Source organism: Sylvia atricapilla, chromosome 1, assembly GCF_009819655.1.
Source record: "Sylvia atricapilla isolate bSylAtr1 chromosome 1, bSylAtr1.pri, whole genome shotgun sequence".
Taxonomy (NCBI): Eukaryota; Metazoa; Chordata; class Aves; order Passeriformes; family Sylviidae; genus Sylvia; species Sylvia atricapilla.
In genome coordinates, this window is record NC_089140.1 from 44,967,337 (window position 1) to 44,986,681 (window position 19,345).

Here is a 19,345-nt window from a genome sequence, read left to right on the forward strand (position 1 = left end):
CAAGTCTGTCTGCCTGATCTACTACAGAAACACAGGAATCATGTACATGAGAAAGTCAAGTTCAGGTTAAAGGAAGAGAATTTGCCTTGATCTTAAAACCTTCTATCACAGAGGAAAGAAAGCCAGAATAAATGTGTATGTCAGCTTCCTTTCAGACTTATTAAATATCCTCAGTTTCCATAAACACAGGGAAGAAAAGCTGTTCACTCTTATAGAATCTACAGAGGTACTGTTTGCAAGGCAAGTATTACCACCTAATCCAGGCAGTGCACACTTGTCCTTTAAACGTCTAAGTCTTCCTATTGCAGAACATAAAAACAGAGGAGCACTATTTACCAGGTTGTCAAAACAGCCACAAAGATAAACGGACATGGTAGCTACTGTTCCCAGGAAATACACAACATTAATATTAATTCTTTAGTCAGTGTCACCAGGAAATACAACATTCATATGGTAAAAATTGTTATTGACCTCCTTGGTATTTACTCCTTCTGACATACAAATGAGGATATAAATCATTATCGTAGTTTTCTACTTAATCTGACATCCAAACAACTGCAGAGTTTGTAAATCAGATTATAACTTTTCCTCATGAAAATTCAACCCATTTCATTCTTTCTACTGTGTACGCCAACAGCAAATTGCATATAGGATTTAAATAACTCCTACCTAATATGACATGATTCAGCTTTTGCCTCAGTACAGTAAAAGCTGTATTGTATCATTGACTGTACTGTACCATTTCTCCCACTCTAAATACAATGACAGTTTGAGGCCAACAGATAGATGTGGGACTAAAGAAATATTTAATTTGGAATGTTTGAACTAAGTTCTTCAGTGTAAAACTGTTTGCTGAAAGAGCAAAATTTCCTAAAGTTTTTCATCTACATAGTTTTCACAGAGATCACTCTACTCTGAAAAAAAAATTTTTGTCAGTTGTTTGTTCAAAGGTAATTGTTCCAAGCTTGCGCTTTGTTAAGAGTGATCACACAAGCACAAAGACTTGCTCCTGCACACCATCTCTGTAGAATGCCCAGATTTTGGTCTAACCGAATAAATGCCTAAAACAGAATACTGGCATGCTCACTACATCAAGACCTTAAATTCTACATACAGCAAACACCTCTGCAATCTAACAGTACCTCCACACAATAGACTGGACCATGACTGCAATGTAACCAAGACTTGATGAAGAAGTGCACAGGGTACTGACTGTAGTGTAGATTACAAAAGGCAAGTGAAGAACTGAGCTGTGGTCAGCACTGTGTTCCACTTGGGGAAAAAAAAAAAAAAAAGGGCATCCAGCTTTGCCAGCTATCTAGGCAAAGTAGTTCAAAGCTAACAGACGCATTTACATTAGACAACAGCCAAAATTTAATGGCTTGGAGGTATAGAAAGGAAAAAAAAATCTCAACAACAGTTTGACATCTCTGGTTTCTGGACATGAGAAAAAATTAGGTGGTTTTGGGGTTTTTTTCTGTTTTTTTCCTTTTGTTTTTTTGCAGTTTGTTTTGTGGGGAAAGGGTTGAGTTTCATACAATACAAATTTCATATACAAGCAAATAAAATAAAGCACTTGGTTTTTCACTGCCATTTGAGATGAAGTTTTTCTGCATTCAGCGCTAAACGCAACTCAACTCTCAATCGAAATATACAAACGAATTCAAGCAATTCTTCTTCCTCCATCAAAAGCAGATGACACAGAGATATTCAGCCATGTGCTTACCTAGAGGCCAACAATGGTGAGTAAGTCATCCATGACTTTGAAACATTATTCTTAGCCACCATCTTGGATCATAGCAACAGCAACTTACTGTAGTCACAAAACATCTGGAACTCCTAATGTGCTACCCAAGAGCCACTTGCTGCATCCCTTGGTTTTTGTTAAGCTTTGAACCATTTTTAATTATCCAGCTCAGATTTTGTGATTCAAACACTACTTCTATTCAAGAGTCTAAAATGACAACTGGGATATTGTAAACGCCTGCCGATTTAAAGAAATACTTCCTTAACAGAGGGAAAAAATATCTTTTCAGAACATCTGACTAAAATCTTCCGAGTCATTCTTTTGCTATGCATACTCTCACATGTAATTCAACTATGCTGTTTGGTTTAGAGCAGAAGCAAAACCATTTACTTGAGCTAGCTGGTTTTGCATAACAGCTCTGATGCATATGAACAATCCACCCCCTTTTGTGTAAGAATCTGAAAACTCTACTGCAAGATGCACTTCAAATGCTACTTGCCATATCACAGGGAGATGAAACTTCAGGTAGCCCCACAGGCTACATCATTGACAAGCCATCTGGCATGTACCTATTAAATTTTCTCCTTCAAGAAGCTTCAAACTGCACAGATAAGTGGGGACATTCAGCCCAAGGTGACAAGTTAAATCTAATCCAAAGTAACCCCCTCAAATAAGTAATGAAGATTTATGAAGCTTCAGTGTTTTGATCTAGTCACCCACCCCTACTGACCAAAATATTTGCTAATTTAGACAGAACCACAAGATATCAAGGGATTGAGAGCTTTCTACTCTTCACATGTGCCTGGAGCTTCAGAGCCCTGTTGCTCTATTCTCATTTACTAATTCACTAATTCTCATTTACTAAGTACTAACTGCTGCTTAAACACATCTGAAGGTTTTAGAATGTTCAAATTCCTCCCTTTTATATACTTGAAAGGGTCCCACCAGAAATATCCTTCCTTGTTTTCTGTATTACATTATAAATCTACTAAACACCTCTGTTTTAAACCAAGTCTGGTAAGTTTTCCTATGCTGTTTAAAAAACAATGCTCAAGGGTTTTGTCTACCCACCCAAAAAAATTCTTCAGATGCAAAATGCTCCATGGACACTGAAGCAAATTAAAGCTATGTATGTCTTCATATATCTGTCTCATCTGTAAAAAGATTAATATGCTCACCTATCCTTCTTGTTTGGGAAAATAATCAACTGAAACAACATTAAATTGCTTTATTATTCAACTTCTTATTTCTTTCATAATGCACATTTTGAATCTATAGAAGTTTGGGGTTTTTTTTTAATTTAAAACAATTTCTTCACTGAGTAGTTCAAAAGCCAGTCAAAATGCCTTCTTCCATTTAAATACACTTTGTCAAACCTTGAAGAAACAACCATTTGCAGAGAATCTGGCTTTCACACACACACAAACATTAACTGTTTAACTTTTAGAAAAAGGCTGAATATGATCTCAATTTTCTGAGTTGTTTTAATCATGTGCTTTAGTAGATACCCTCTTATAAACCATGGGGTTTAGCTTTTGCTTAGAAGCTGCCTTTTAAACATGCAGAATGCTGACTGCTTAGTTAAAACCTCTAATTCAAGGGACATATGCCTCTAATTCAAGGGACATAATGCTTCTAAGCATTATAGACGAGTGATAGAATGTGAGAAGCTCTTTATTTACCTTCAATCATTTTATATAATTCTGTATTTCTCACGTTACAAGAGTTCCAAAAATTTTACAGTAAAAACAAAGGGGAAAAAAACATCTTGGACAACTCCAGACTACACCCTTAGCCAAAATTTTAAAGCTATTCAAGGCTATTTTAATCAAACTTCTTGCCTAACTTTCCTCACTTCATAGTACATTCAGATCATATTCCACACTTTTTGTTGGGTTTGGATTTTATTTCCTCCTTCATTGTGGGGTCAGGAATGCTTTGACCTAGCCAAACGCAATCTTTCAGAAAAGTATCAACACCCAGTGTTAATGCTACATGCTATGAAGGATCTTCTCAAGGTATATGCCTCTCTAAGAAAGGCTCTTCTGCCTATGAAACTATAAAAAATGTTTTCAAGCTAAAGATCTGAAGGGTTTCTAAAATCACTTTAATAAAGCCTCATAACAAACAAGTATTAAGCTGATGAAGGCATCCAAAATCGGAACAATACCTGGTTAACTGCCAGTGGCATGGTAATGTCATTTCAAATAAAAAAGTCACCACTAGAGAAAAAAAGGCCAGAAAAAAAGAATAGCAGCGGCAATTATCAAAAAGCTGCTTAAACCTTAATGTAACCATGTACAGCTTGAAAGCTCACTCTTGAGGTCCCCAAAGGCACTGCCGTGACCTTGTTTAGCTATATTTGACCATTAAGTCATCAATCAAGACAGTCATGTTTTCTCAAAAAACAATGAAATCAAAACATCACAAATAATAATCCTCTTAAAAGAAAACCACACCACTGCTCTCCACAAACCAAAGTTTCTCACCACTGGGATTTGGCCTTCAGAAGGAGCCCATCAGTCTCTTCTCCCCTCAGGGCAAGAGAGAGTGGAAGCCTACTGTAAGACAAGCCCTGGGTTTGACCTTCGCAGCTGTGAGGGCACAAGTGTGCTCTCACCCAGCTTTATGTAACACTGCCCCGCTCTGCTCTCAAGTTCCTTCAGGCAAATATTGCAGGGATCTATAAATAGTTCTTCCTTGTGTAAGGCTCATATTACACCAGGAGTTTTTACAGCTCCCTCTCCTTTTATTAAATATAGGCCAAAACCCATGCCCTCCCCACCATTCCCCTCCCTCAGTGAACAAATAAAACAGCAAAAATGTAAATGGTGCATTCCCTTTCACCTCGCGCTCCTGGCTGGAAGATCTTCAGCTGTGTACCTGCCTTGGAAAGAGAAAGTTCTTCAACCCCCATTAGTGCAGAGTGTATCAGAACTGCATGTGCAGGCAAATAAGGAATTCATGAAGAAAGAACACAAAGCTCAGAGGTATGGCAATGCGAAGTATAAACACTGCAAACACGTACTTTCTTCTCACAGGCATGTGCAAGGGGATCACTGAGGTAGATCACCATGAGACAGGTTCAAAAGGCATGGACCAGTACTTGCTGAAGATAAGATCTCATGACTTTAAAAAAGCAAAACAAAACAAAAAACCAAACAAATAATTTTGGATTAGGCTGCTGTTATATTTAGTATGTATGGACTCCAGCCTCAAACACAGCGAACACAGAAGCTAGAGTACAAGAGCATCAGTCCTGGTACATAAACACCATGTCTACCAGCATATCTCCTCGTACCACCAAAAAACGGCAGGTATCAAAGATTAGTCAGAGTTCAGGTGTGGGGAAAATGACTACATCAACAGCAAACCAGGTCCTCAAATAATATGGGTGGGAACAGTGATAACAGAAATATGAAAAGTTCTATTTATCTATACACCACAAGAGAATGAACTCCCCACTTCTTTACCTCTCCACAAACCTCAAAGGCTTTCAAATGAGGGGTTTGGGTACAGCTTCTCTGCTAGTTGGGGAGAGTAGTTGATTGCCACAAACCCTCTGAACTGCAGCAGCTTAGGTAACACCACTGTCTCTGCTCTTGAGTGCCGAGCTTGCTTCTTATCCACAAGAAGGAGCAGTGAGAGCACTTGCCCAGCAGCAGGGCAGAGTCACGAATGCACTACACACACATGAACTAGCTACTTGTACGGGGGAAACAAAACAAAACCCCCCCAAGAACTCACTGAAAAATGGCTGGTCCTAAGACAGCAGGCAGTAGGTAAAGATATTCAAATTAAAATCTGTTCCCATTCCAAGCTAATTCCAAGCTTCCTGATGAGCAAGCCCAGCCATACTTTGCTCCTCAGGGCAACACTAAAGAGCAGGGAAGGCAGCCAAAAGACCATGCTGTATGTTGGTTTCCCACCACCACTATACTACTGTTTAATCAAAAATACAATAGACCTAATTGCCAGCAAGTTAAGGCCAAGAGTTTTAGTCAAGTAACTCTAAACAAAGAACAGACTGGCTCAGACACCAAATATTTATCATGGTTTAAAACCTGGGGGAGAGAAGGGAATTTAATGCTTGTTTTGCATTACTATTGTTCTTCTGTTACAGGAGGAATTTGTAATTTTTCACACTCTGCAGTGACTTCTAAGAGTCTACATGAAGTTGGTACACTTTAAATTTTAAAAAATATTGATTTACAGGATTGGAAAAAAGTGTCATTATTTCAAATTTTAATAGCTGACCTTCTGAATATATTTGCACAAAATATCATACCACAAGACTGCTGCTTTTCTTTAGTGTTTCTTATTGCACACAGTCAGTGAGAGCAGGGATAAGTGGAACAAAATTCTTTGCAAACTACGCAAAAAAAAAAAATCCCAACCAAACAAGCACAAAACTCAAAAAACTCAAAGCCCACACACCGTAACTCCTGTGTCCTGATCTACTTGTTTTCAGATTGAGTTTATTGCTTTGTATTAAGTTGAATAATTATATAAAAAGATAATAAAAAATAAGACCAACAAACAAAGCAAAACCCCATCTGTTGAGTAAGAACATTTTTTTTTCCCAGAAATGAAACAAATTAAATATCCTGTTGTTGCTAGAAACAACTTCAGAGACAACTAGTGGCAAGCTTACCTCCAAGGACAGTCAGACCATCAATTGCTGCTCTGAGTAAGATGCTAGTCGATCTGCTTTGGCTCACCAGCATCACTGGCCCTCACTCCTTGGCAGCAAGCCTCCCCACGTGCCCAAGCACCTGGCACAATCCAGTGAGAGCCTCCATCATTCTTCAAGGTTGCCTTACAACCACAGTGCACAGAGTTTGTCAAAGCCCATCCCACAATTTCTTAACTGGCTGTTAATATCCCTGGGCCTCACATCTGTTTTCTTTGCCATCTCTGCTTAGGTGTGTATGGGAGCAATGCTTTAATCCATCCGCTGTTTGAGAGGACACAAGTGAACTGAACACAGCTCTGTCACGAGCTCTGTAGTTATAGCCCCTCTCCTAAAGGTTTGGGCTGGGGGGAAGGCAGATCACAGCCCTTTTCAGCCCAGAGAAAGCCAGATCTCCAACACTTGTTGATATATGAACCTTACAAGGCACTTTAGGCACCAGTGCTGAGGAGTGACATAAGACGACCGCAAATTCCCTAACAATCAACAGTCCAGGGCCTTATACCAAAGCCTTGGTCACATGGCCTTCCCAGCAACTGAGACATGTGCCCCTGACTAATGAGGGTGCATCTCAACACACACCATTCCAAAGCAGGACTGCTTCCCTCCAGCTCCCCTAGGGGCTAATGGCTGCAGCAAAACAAAGTCATTTCACAGCCCTTCTTAGAGGGCTACAATGTAGTTTAAAGACTGGCACAATTATTCTGTCAAGTCATTTTTCTGCTTCTGATGATTGTGTGTTAACATCAAGAATAAAATAGGAAAATAAGAATTTGTCATTTAAAGGTTACTCTGTATAATCAGTATATTACCATATACATGTGTATGTGTTCTTGGGAACCTAGAAATGTTTATCTTAACAACAGGCTGTGGAATTTTAGGAAACTGAGCCAATTATCCGTGGCTTAGTGCCATTAAAGTCAAAGTCACACAAGCAAAGATTTTAAAACAGAGGTTTTTAGAACTCAACAGGCATTAACATGAAGACGGCAAGAATAAAGCTGTGATACAGTCTTTACACACAAAAAAACCACCAACCACAAACAAAACAAAAGAAAAAAAAAAGTCTCCTTACAGGGGAGAACTACACAAGAGCTTCAGCTAGGGGGGATAAATACAAATTACATACAAGTTCAGTTTTTGCTTCAGTTGCAGACTATCTTACTTAGATACAGAATGAAGTTGAAATCCTGCATTGTAGCTTTCTCCAAAGAACCACAAAAACAGAAGTTTGGACTCACTCAGTGCAGATCAATCAAATGGTTCCAGACTATTTGAAAACTGACTTTGGAAAATAGTTGTGATAATCATTAGACAAGGCACTTTCTGAAGCTGTCCTTAAATTAATTCCTGTGTGCATGTACATGTTCTCCAAAACGCACAACTGACAGTCCTGGACACTGAACCTTACTTACCAGATTGATGGCATGGGCAGTAAGAAGGCACTTGACCAAACTGCCTTCTGACAGCTCCTACTCAATTGGAAGTCTCTACTGAGACCAAAAGCCACTTTAAGTGGACCAGACAAGCTGACCTCCTCTACCATCAGCCAATTCAGTTCCCCACTTGTCAGCATGCCTTATGACTTATTTCTATCTTAGCACCCAGTCAGAAAGCATTCAGAGCCTACCAACAGCTTCAGGCAAGCAACCCAACCAGCTTCCCATGAGGAAAACAGTTCACAGACAAACCTTTTTCCTATATGTTAAGGATTTTCTTCTTTTTGTGCAGGACTGAAATTTCTCTGAAAGTAGAACTTTTCACTACAGTATAAAAAGCAACCTTTTCTTGGGCAATAAAACAAACTGTACTAATTCAGTAAAATATTACAGAGACATGCTAAATGTAAAAGTGCAAAGAACAACACATAGCAGCTGCATAAGGTTGGAAAACTCAGCATTAGAAGCATTTCTTTATTAAGTTGAAAAATATTTTTTAAAAAATCACTAATGTTGCCCATCCACAATCTAAAAGAAACCCTATCTCAAAACAAGTATATTATGATGCTAAGAAATGTCTTCCTTCAAAATGTTTTTTCATGACTTAACTTGGCAGAGCAATGGTCCTATAAGCCGCAGAAGCACAACTGGAATTCGTTTCCCTTGACTCATAAATACTCTAGCACAAGAAAATTATCATTCCCAATACTCAGTTTTCTCAAAATAACTGTAATAAGACTGGAACATTTTCTGGATTTTAGTACCCACAGTTATATTTGAAGATGATACATTTTGAGATCATAGGAAAGCATCACTAAAGCCAAAGTAACAGCCTATATATTTGAAAGACTCACATTTCCTGTTGGTGCACAAAGAAGTGAACTTCTGTCAAGAGACTTCTGGAAGATTCAGATTACAAGAGCAACAGGTAAAATGGAAAGCAAGGCCTACCAGTACAATCCTTAATATAAACACAGGAAAGGAACAGATCTCTCTACCTAGCCTTAAATTCCCTGTGTAGGATGCCTTTTTGATGTATAAACTCTTATTTGAGCTAAAAAAAGCTAAAAAGAAGCCAAGATTTGACAACTGAAGCCAGTAACATAAAAAAGTGCTTGGAGACAGAGCACCCTCAATTCCATTATTTAAGCCTACATTAATTTTCAGTTCTCTGTCCAATATGTTCTTACAGCAGATCTCAAAGCTTTATCATCTCTCTCTTACTGTCAAGAGAGAATATGAAGCTCTCCTTGCTATTGAAGAAGGTCTGGAGAGCAATTCCTTGCAACTTAACGTGGCAGAAGGAAAAAATTAACTTGTGTAGAAAAGACTGCATATCACATAATTAAAAGAGAGAAATTCTAGAAAAATACTTAATATTCTACATAAGCACTGACTTCTCTGAAACTTAGTCAATCAACTTGGTTTACAGTTCATATAGAAAAGCTTCTGTTTTAAATTTAGTCATGCTTTAAGCATAAGCTAGGTGAAATATTATAGTATATCTGCCTGCGGGTTTGGGCTTGAATATAATTTTCAGTAAGAAATGCTGAAATAACATTAAAAAGCATGCCAAATAATGGCAATGATCTCTGAGCTATCAGTTGCCCCATGCAAATAAGTTTCAGCTTTGTTTAACAAATTCTTGGTCATCCCTTTGGTCAGAAGAACACAGCAGTCCAGACAGTTCATGCAGCCGTTCAAACAAAACACAGGACTGTACTCTAAAGAGAAAACTGCAGTATTTCCTGTAGCAGGATACATGGAATGAGATACTGTACTTTTCCTAGAGCATAGTAGAGATGTGGCTACACTAGACCACCCCTACATCCCTTGCTGTTCTGGATCCAGATGTGGTTTTCAGAAATACACTGTTGATTCACCTGTATCAAATGCAGGGTTCAGCAAGACCCTCGATTTCCACCAAGAACCATTTTCTGTTCTTCTCAGTGAAACATTCTGCCATCACTTTAAAACTTTCTCTTTACAATATTACATTTCTCTTTTGTGCACTTTAATATCTCTGTACAGTCCCATGACTCAGTTTTCACACACCTGTCCCTCACCATGGAAACAGAAAAGCAAGAAAAAATAGAATGTATATACCTCGTTTACATTATTGAATAAAAACACCCTATTGATATTCACCATTAGGCTGGAATCTCCACAGCCAAAACAGGAAGCACAGATAAGTTTCCCCGTGACTCAAGCCTAGCAGCAAAATTCCCTTGTGAACTTCCATCATCACCAACACCAGTAACTGACAGGTCAAGGCCAAAATAAGCCACTGTCCTGCATTTTAGAAAGGCAGCCAGCTTTCAAGGAGCAGTAAGTCTAGCACAGTCCCTCTGGGGTGAATGCATTGGCAGGGACAAGCGGCACCAGAACCTTCCTTGACCTCTCCCTCTTCTAACAGATTTCCATGGTAGGTTTGCAGTTCCACCACTTGTGCCCTTTCTTCAAACTGCTGCTCAGTGCAGACTCCACAGCAGCTGCCTGCACAGCCCCAGCCCAAAGTGCAACCTGAGAAAGGCACGCTGCCACCTTCTTGGCAGGGTGAGACGCTGCTGAAATGCTCTTCCCCAGCCTCGCTCTATACACTGACTGCAGGAGAAACATGAAGGTTTATTAATAAGCAAGAGGAAAAGGTCAGCAGCTTGACTTGGATCTACAACTTTCTAGGCTAAGATCACTTGCACAGTATGCCAGACGGGTCACGGAAGAGACGGGTTCTGCCAGAACAGACCGTGAAACTCCAAGCAAACACCACAGCATACACCCATATGGCCTCCCACAGAATCCTACTGCTAGATTAGTGCTCATACAGTCATGTTGATATGCAATAGAAAGGTATTTTACAGCTCTCACTGATTTCTGATTATTCATGCTAAATCTACAATGAAGTAGGAAAGAACAATGTAAAACAAGTCCAGAGACAGACAACAGATTACTTAAGAACAGTTGGTAAGCTCTGGGTTTTTAGGTGGGCTGTTTTTATTTTTTTTTTCAAGTTCTCAAAAAACTTTCTGCATAATAGTGCCATTTCACAGATTTCTGTTCTTTTTATATTTACACTGTGTTCAGACCTGAATGCACTTAAGAACAAAGCTGTTCATTTTCAAACGGCCCTATATAGAGATAGCAATTTCTCTTGCGATTAAGAAACCACACAAACCTCAAGCACACAGCTAGAACGAAGACTACTATTTTCTTGCTGCTGCAGTGCATTTGTGACTTAACATAGCGTGTTCAGGTGCAGGTTGCTGAATTTTGACAGATTCTTCCTCTTTCCCCTTGTACAAGTTTATTTTCATCCCATAAGAAGCTTGATTTTGCAGTCATGCTCACAACTGTGTCACTGAAGACACATGAACCTATTCTGCTTAATTCTTTGTATTTATACATCTATTTACGAATCACGCCAAAATAATATAGAATATGGATTAGTGCACAATGTCCGTGTATAATCCTACAGATGATAGCAGGAAGGGAATTTGAGCATGCTCTACCCTTGGTCCAAACATTCATGCAGGTAATATAGCTGCACAGTGCTGCCAGGACATTCACAGCCAAAGTTAAAGTTAAAGGCAACTAGAGAGGACACTGCTGCATCATTTTTATGTTATTCAGCACAATCATCAGCCTCAGCAGAGACACATATGCCATAAAGTCTTTAAAACCAAATATTTCATGTTTCACTAACATAGTACAGTTTGCATTCATCACCAATTCCCTTTGCTGCAAGACAAGGGACACCACCAAAGCCACCAAGTTTTAACCATTATGGCCTGTGTGCTTCAGACAAATTACAAACTGCTGTAAAAATAAAACTGAACTTCAGCTAAGCAAGTTTGCAAATTATCCAGAGTACATCTACCTGACAGCAGGCAGAAAATATCCAACTCAACAAAACTGCAGCGCCATATGCAAAACTTTCCTACCAACATCCTATACAGACAATATAGAAATTAGAGTGCACCACTGGATGAAGCCCCAAAAAATCCACACAACTGCACATACAGCACAACAAAAGTTGGCCATCTCACAATACTGTGAACGGGACCAATGCCTACCAGTCAAAACAAAGAGAGATGACATTCAGCATGAACCCAGCCTGATTGGTCCAAGGAAACACAGACAAATATCTTCCAAGTTATTTTCAAGTAAGAAAGGGAGAAGTTTTTTCAAATCAGATAAACAACACTATTCCACTATAAAGAAACAGTACGGTGGAACATACAAAACCTACCCCAAAACAGTCATAAAAAAAAGGATGCTGTTCAGCATGCCTGCAAACCTTCTCTTGCATGGAATGTTACTTTATGAACACTGTCAGTAGCAACCGTCACAGCCTACCTTACTTGATCTTTGGTGTCCTACAGCAGTGGAACACACATCACTGAAATGCGTCTGCTATGTGGCAGCATTCCCAGCTATGTCATTTAGAGAAGTCCCAAACCACTCTGAATCCCATTTTAAATTCTGCACCTACAGATTTTCTTTGCAAAGACAAACATGAAAGAAAAACGCATTCACTCAGCCATGCACGTGGCGACTGAAAGACTAGGGGTGACCTTTGATTATAGCACTAGAACAAAACACATATTAAAAATAAGAAAAACCTACAAGAGAGGAAAAGCACAGCAAATTATTTAGGTGAGTCTCACTAGCTGTTCCAGCATCTGGAAAAAACAGCAGCTTTCAGCACATAAGCATGTAAACTGGTGAACCCCCTTCTGCTTTCTGCTATTTTTCTATCTCAGCAATCTTTTTTACGTAATAGTTTTAAGAATAAAATAGGTCAAGTTGAGCCTCATGGGAGTTTTACCAAATTTTAAACATTTAAAAGCTGCTTGTAGCTCAGTATTGTGGTCAAATTAAAGGTTCCACAATTTAAAATTATTTATTTTTTCAGTGGCACTGTTATCTGCATTAACTTTTCTTGGGCAGTACGCAGTCAGGAAAAGGTCTGGTATATTAGCAAATGCAGTGAACAGATTAATATAACTCTGACTTCATACAAACTGTCTCAGGTCAGAGCCTTTCCACTATGGCAGAGTGAAAAGCAGCACCTCAGATTCACTCTAGGTAAACAGTGTCTGTTGAGATCTGGGCAGCCCTTGAACATCATCATAGTGAAAATGGAAGTTTCCACTCATGCAATTCTACTAATTTTGCCTCAGTAACACAGAGATTATTCCCAGCCAAACAAAAATTTTACCAACCTGGGAAACCTGCCTTTTCTTTGCAAGTTATCAGCAAAGAACAATGTAGTCAAAAATAGAAAAAGATAGTTGGGAATGAAAGGTACCATTTTCCCCTCTCCCATTCCAACCCACTGGCAGGCAGCTTCCTTTTCCAGATCTCCGCCAGGGCTCTGGCCCTCAGTGACTGAGTCTCACCAGACTGCTAAAAATAACTTCTCAGCTACAAGACATGCACATCATCAGCGGAAAACATTTCTGCAAACTTAGTAACAGCTCCACAGCTCAGTCTGATGACAAGAGAGACTGAAAAGGCAGACTAAAGAATGGTTGCTGAGGTAGGGAAGCCTTTACTGCATGCCTATCCATGACCACTACAGACACAACGTTTTTTTCTCCAGGTGACATATACTTTACAGGCAACCTCAGAAAGTTGAGGATTCTGCATTATAAGCAATACTTACTGTAAAATCTAAATACATTAAAATCAAATTGATAGTTTGAACTTAAATATATATTGCTTTGCCATTCGGCAGTCTTCCATGACCATTTCTCTGGAAGTCTTCAGACTGAACATGTAGTAACATACGTAACATTCTACAAGCAAGTGGAAGGCTCCCCACATTCAGTTATTTCCCCTGCTATAAAACAGTAACAAAACAGGCAGGGGATTAAAAGACTTGCCCAGGTTGCATCTGTATGGATACCTGCATTGTGGGTTTTGCTGCTTCATTTCTGCTGTGACCACCACAGAAAAATGCACGCAAAATCCTTTATTATCCAAAGCCCTGAGCTACAAGAATCAAAGGCCAGTTAGTCTCCAAAAGGTACGTGAAGCATGTTTCCACCAAGCCTTGAGAAGGGAGAATAATTTTAATGGCACTTTATGAAATGGAACGAGTGCTTCAACATCAAAAATACCCAATCACTTGTTCATCTTACAAACTCTGTATTTGAGATTTTTTAATTCAAAAGTAACTTGCCACCTCTCAGAAAGATACAGAAAAAGCAAGACTTAGAAACTTCATACACAAAACTGTCCTCCCCGTCAAGATCACAAACTTCAGCAACTTCCACCACTCAGCGCTACCACAGAGGAGCACTGTGACTTATTTAAAAGCAATGAACAACATGGTTCTTGTGTCATGACAGCAAAATCTCTGCAACCAACCACTAAAAGCCTTGTTCTGACACTTATTCCTCCCCTTATTCTATATAGTTCATAGACGTTATCTTTATACACTGAGAACTTAAATAGTGAAACATTCACCATCAGTTTAAAATGCTTTCAAAAATGAAGGTGTCCAATTTACTCTAGTTTTGTCAGGATGTTGAGGTATTTCAGCTGTTCACATGCAGGACAACACTCTTGCTTTCATAACATTACTTCCTAAACTAAATTCACTAGTTATGAAATTACAGATTCCTAAGTACAATTATATGTCATAGATAGTGATTGCATTAAGGACTGTAATTTTAGGAAGATTCAGAGTGATACCAACACCACCTACTCCAGATACTTTTTTCTTGTACAGTTAAAATCCCCAGATGCTTCCAAACCAACAGTATGATTTTATCCCAAATAAATTTCTGGTAAGAGCTGAAGTGATACTTGAAAATGTATTTTTTTAAAAGTAAAGATTTAAGACTATGGGTGACTATTTTTTTCCCTAAGCCTGAAGGAGATTTTAACAAAGCACAACTTTCCATGGCTACTGCAAACACGGAGAGAATCCACCCGTCCATTTGTTTTTCCCATGACACTTCCATCAGAGGGCAAGTCCCATCAGTTACACGGTGACCTTCCTACTGCTGTTTTGCTAATGACGAGGCAAGAAACAAGGAGTTTTCTGAACAGTTAAAATCATTATGCTGTTGATGTAATAGCTATATTTTGAAGCTGCAGTATTAGCAGACAAACAAATAAACTAGTTCTAAGACATTAAGAGAAAGAAAAAAAGTGTAGAAATCCCAGTGACCTTGCATCTTTCAAAAGTCACTAGTGCTTCTCAGCAGCAGAAGGATATCCTGATCAGAGTCACTACTTATTTTACTTGTTCCCAGTCAAAGTTATCAAGAAGAGCACCAAAAAAGTTTACTGAAGACTCCACTGAAAACTGAGCAAATCAGAACAAGTGCCAGTATTTGAAGGCCATTTTCCCTCACTCTCCCTGGTACAGTGAGGTGTAGTTGCGCAGTAACAGCTGCCATTTTACTGCATTTCCTGAGAATAAAGAGTGGGGTATGGGAAGGGAAACAAACAAACAATCTGATCAGGAACAAATAAAAATAAACTCAAGGTCTCTTATATCAATACATGTCTATATTAGAGTTTCCACATGATATCTGAGCTGTCTATATTAAGCCTCTCAGGCCAGTCCTCCACTTATTTAAGCACTTGAGTGGCTTAAAGTTCACATGATTTTTAGAGCCTAACTAGGCAGCTATTCTTTCTGCATCTCCTCTATTGAAAGTTTCTTTGTTAGCTACCTTTTTCACCTTCAGTTCCAGTTTTCTGATGAAACCCTGTGTGTGAGAAGTCACATGACATCAGAAAGCACATTTCATTTCTTTTAGAGCAAAAGGATTTCAGCATGAGGTGGGATCAAAGGGGAAAAAAATTATCATAGCTGATGAGAAAATAGTTTCAGTACTTAAAAAATCTAACAATACGGAACCCAAAAGGTGATATACACTGCTATCACTTCTAAGTCTCAGGTTTTCCCAGTAATTCCTGTAACAGCCTCATGATGACTTGAAGGCAAATTCTACTGCTCTAAAAGACCACACATCCTCCTCAGTCTTTAACTTCGTATTTGAATTGTCTCAAAATAATTCCTAACTAGAAGTTCTAGTTAGGAAGGCTAGCAAATGTATCATAAATCAGCCCTAATACTTTCAGTTCTGTTTAAACACTTAAGTTATTCGATTTCCTTGCTCGTCTGTACAAACTGCAAGTTTTAGTACAAGACCTACTGTTTCCTTTCATCCAAGCTCCCTTCATATGTGTAGAACCAAACTGCTCACTGGACAAGACCTCCTGGACAAGACCTTTGACATAAACTTCATCTGTGTTCAACTTTCCTTCCCAGTACACAGTTAACCAGTAAGAAACATTTCTTTCGATTGCACTCTGCTTCATAGCAGTACATACATTTAACAGCAACACCTCGGATACACAAAGTGGGCTGTGGGAGGGGGTTTAGGGTTTGAGAAGAACTAAGTCTGCTGAAAATACTTAACATGTTCCTGCGAAAAGACTATCTCTATGAAGTGAAATTGCTCAACACCTGCGTGAGGCAGCTGTTCCTCTGTATTTTAGTGATAAACAAAAAAGGGTGGGGACAAATGCTGAGCCACTCTGTGATGAATACAAGCACCTTACTGCAAGAAGACTTATCTTAAAGAAAAAACAAATGTGGGTAAGTTAAGTAAACAGAGAGAAAAATTCACTGCATTCATTGTACCTTTATGTTCTTTATCAGTAAGTGAAATGTGGATTTACAAGAGGAAAAGAAAGTGAGCCATACAGAAATAAATGAGAAGAACCCATCAGATGTATTTCACTCAAGAACACCTCAGATTTTTTTTCAGTCTACTCCCTAAGGACATGGGCTTCTACTAGAATTTATGTGCAATTCTGTAGCAATATAATCCTACCTGAACCAGTGGGGATAGAAGAGGGATTAAAAAGAACCAACAATAAGGGTATTCTTTCTGCCTAATCTGAGCTCCATCTCTGCCCAACTACAATTACAAGTACTTGAAACATCATGTCAAAAATGCTAAAAGCTCTACAAAAACATCTCGTTTCCTTCCCTTTGCTTTCCTACAATAGTCTGAAAACAATTGTAGCATTGATATTTTTGAGTGTGTTAAGGATTTTAGGTATTGCAGGTAGTCCACATACAAAGTATTTATTTATAGAGTTTTAAAATGCAAAGCTTTTCATTAAGAAATGTCAGCTTCCTTCAAGTCAGTCAATCACAGAGCAAGGAACAGCTATTATGGGCATTGTTCCAAAGCTCAAAAGCTCCCAATGATAGAAAGGCCCTTTAAACTACTTTGAAAGTTGAAATGGGTTTTGTAACAAAGAACATGTAAAAAATTAAGTTAAACTTGAAGAGAAGCAGTTGTAAGGGTTTTTTTACAAATCCACCAAGCACACTCATTCTTTTCATGGAGCTCAGACACAGCCAAGTTGTGCAGTAGCAAAAAGAACTAGCAAATTATAAAAAGTTGCTCCTTGTTTGATTACAGCAATGAAGATCAAGTTGGGGAGGAAAAATTTAAAGAGCTTCCCTGCTTTCCAGCCACCAGAATGTAAGAATGTAACTCTCCAACAGCACTTCAGTATTCCAGAGCTATTGGATTTAAAAAGAAAAACTGTTCTTAAAAAAAAGTTCTACAAAGACAACAGTTCATATTGCTCATAATTCATGAGTAATTTTGAACTGGTTCACGCTTTTTCTCTGTTTTAAAGCTCTGGCTTGGAATTTAAGTACAGATTGGAAAAGCAAACTGAAATCACATCCAGAAAATAAGCTTAATAAAATGACAACAACCTTAGTCCAAGTCCTCATGTTTCAAAGGAAATACTCATGTCTAAACACCTTATATTGCAAGAATTTTCATTTTAATGGAATGAAGTCCAGGATATCAATTAGATAGGCATCATTAATGGCATGCTTCAATAAATGGGCTAAGAGATACCAAATTATCTACCCAATATACAAAGATCAATACTCACAGCATATAAATACTAACACCAGGATCGCCAACATAAATTGGTGAAAAATTATTTGTCCTACAAATATAGGACAATACAAACACCTCAAATAACTGCAATTTCTTTACAGCTCAAAGTGTGCAAAAGTGTGCAAGTAATTCCTCTTGCACCGATCTGCCTGTTTCCAACATAGAACATATTTAACAATAATACCACAACTTAAGAGACCTGATGCCCAAAGCAGTTTTATCTGCAACCTTAAAATATTAGCTCAGATTCCTTCTGGTTTATTCTCAAAAAATCTCATGATGGTAAATAACATGCCAGTTTACTAACATTAGAGTGGAGGCAGGGAGGGAAGCGATCACAGTAAACAGTGATCCTTGACCCACTGAAGCAGAACACTGTCACTAACCTACTTTTGAACACCAAAGCATAAGTCTGTACCCCTGCTCCACCAGTCTAAAGCTGCATCTGAGCACCCAACAGCAGCTCAGCTCAGCAGTATTTGAGAAAGATGCTGGGCAGCGTTATGCAGTGCAACAGCTGAAAAACAGCATTCAACTAAACTGCTGAGTAAGGGAAAATGTAAAGCACTAAAGCAGTGTTTGCCATGTTTCTTTCTTTTGTCTGAGTTAATTTAAAACATGGCCAGCGATGCTTCTCCACACACACTACATACACAGTACAGCCAAAGCTCAGCTCTAAGACCAACAAACAGTACTGGGGGATTAAGGCTCCGTAACAGCCCCTGCCGTACCTGGTTTTCAAGTCCTTTTGCTCCTGACCATCTGCATAGCATTCTTCCTTTCCTAGGTCTCCTTTTCCCCACCAGAATCTCACCATTTGGCCAGCAAAGTGTTGCTTCTGTTTGTGCTTCCCCCACACGAACAGTTCTTGATCCTGTAAGGTCATTTGAATGCAATTTTAACTTTGGCTCACCCACAAGTTTCCTCATCCTCTTGGCAGAGCAGTTACACAAACTACCGAACTGAATCAAACAGAGTTAAGCTACTCCTCTTTTCTGTCTGCTGCATTAAAACCTTGATCTTTTAAATGCGTGTTACAATATCTACATTTGTAACCACATCCAAAACTTTTAATTTGAGAACAAAGCTGTATAGACAACCACATACAAAAGTCCTCTGGACAGGACAGATGGTAGCAAATATTTTCCTTCTAAACACCAGGAAACACTGCAGAGTTTCCAGAGTCTTCACAAAAGTAATAAAATTTATCTACAGAGCAAAATAAAGTTGTACTTTAAAACGGCATATACATCTCAAAAGACTAAGGCTTTCCTCTGCTTGTGTTGAAACACTCATAAGAGAACAGAGCAATGAGCTCATCTGGAAATCACACATGTAATCCAATAAATTAAACCCCTTCTTCCTGAAATTATCCTTCAAGGTAAAGCCAGTCACAAACTCTGCCCTTCTCAAAATGGCATTTTTATATAGGGGATGACCTGTCACCTCACCAAACTTTTAAGAATTTGGAAATATTTTACTATTCCTCAAGAAAACCATGAGG

The 19,345-nt window shown here is 38.7% G+C and overlaps 1 protein-coding gene across 6 annotated transcripts in view; it reads right to left on the reverse strand.

Moving 5' to 3' along the window:
- TRAK1 (trafficking kinesin protein 1) overlaps positions 1-19,345 on the reverse strand; it is a 129,257-nt gene that overhangs the window by 86,062 nt on the left and 23,850 nt on the right. Inside the window, exon 1 of one of the 6 annotated variants that reach the window (XM_066321295.1) lies at positions 18,573-18,774. The exons of 1 other annotated variant lie outside the window; for it this stretch is intronic. In XM_066321295.1, coding sequence (XP_066177392.1) covers positions 18,573-18,727 — 155 coding nt within the window. In that variant the 5' untranslated portion in view covers positions 18,728-18,774. Of the gene's footprint in view, positions 1-18,572; positions 18,775-19,345 lie in introns of those variants that run through there. 4 more of the 6 variants (XM_066321285.1, XM_066321304.1, XM_066321338.1 and 1 more) reach the window with 4 other exon arrangements.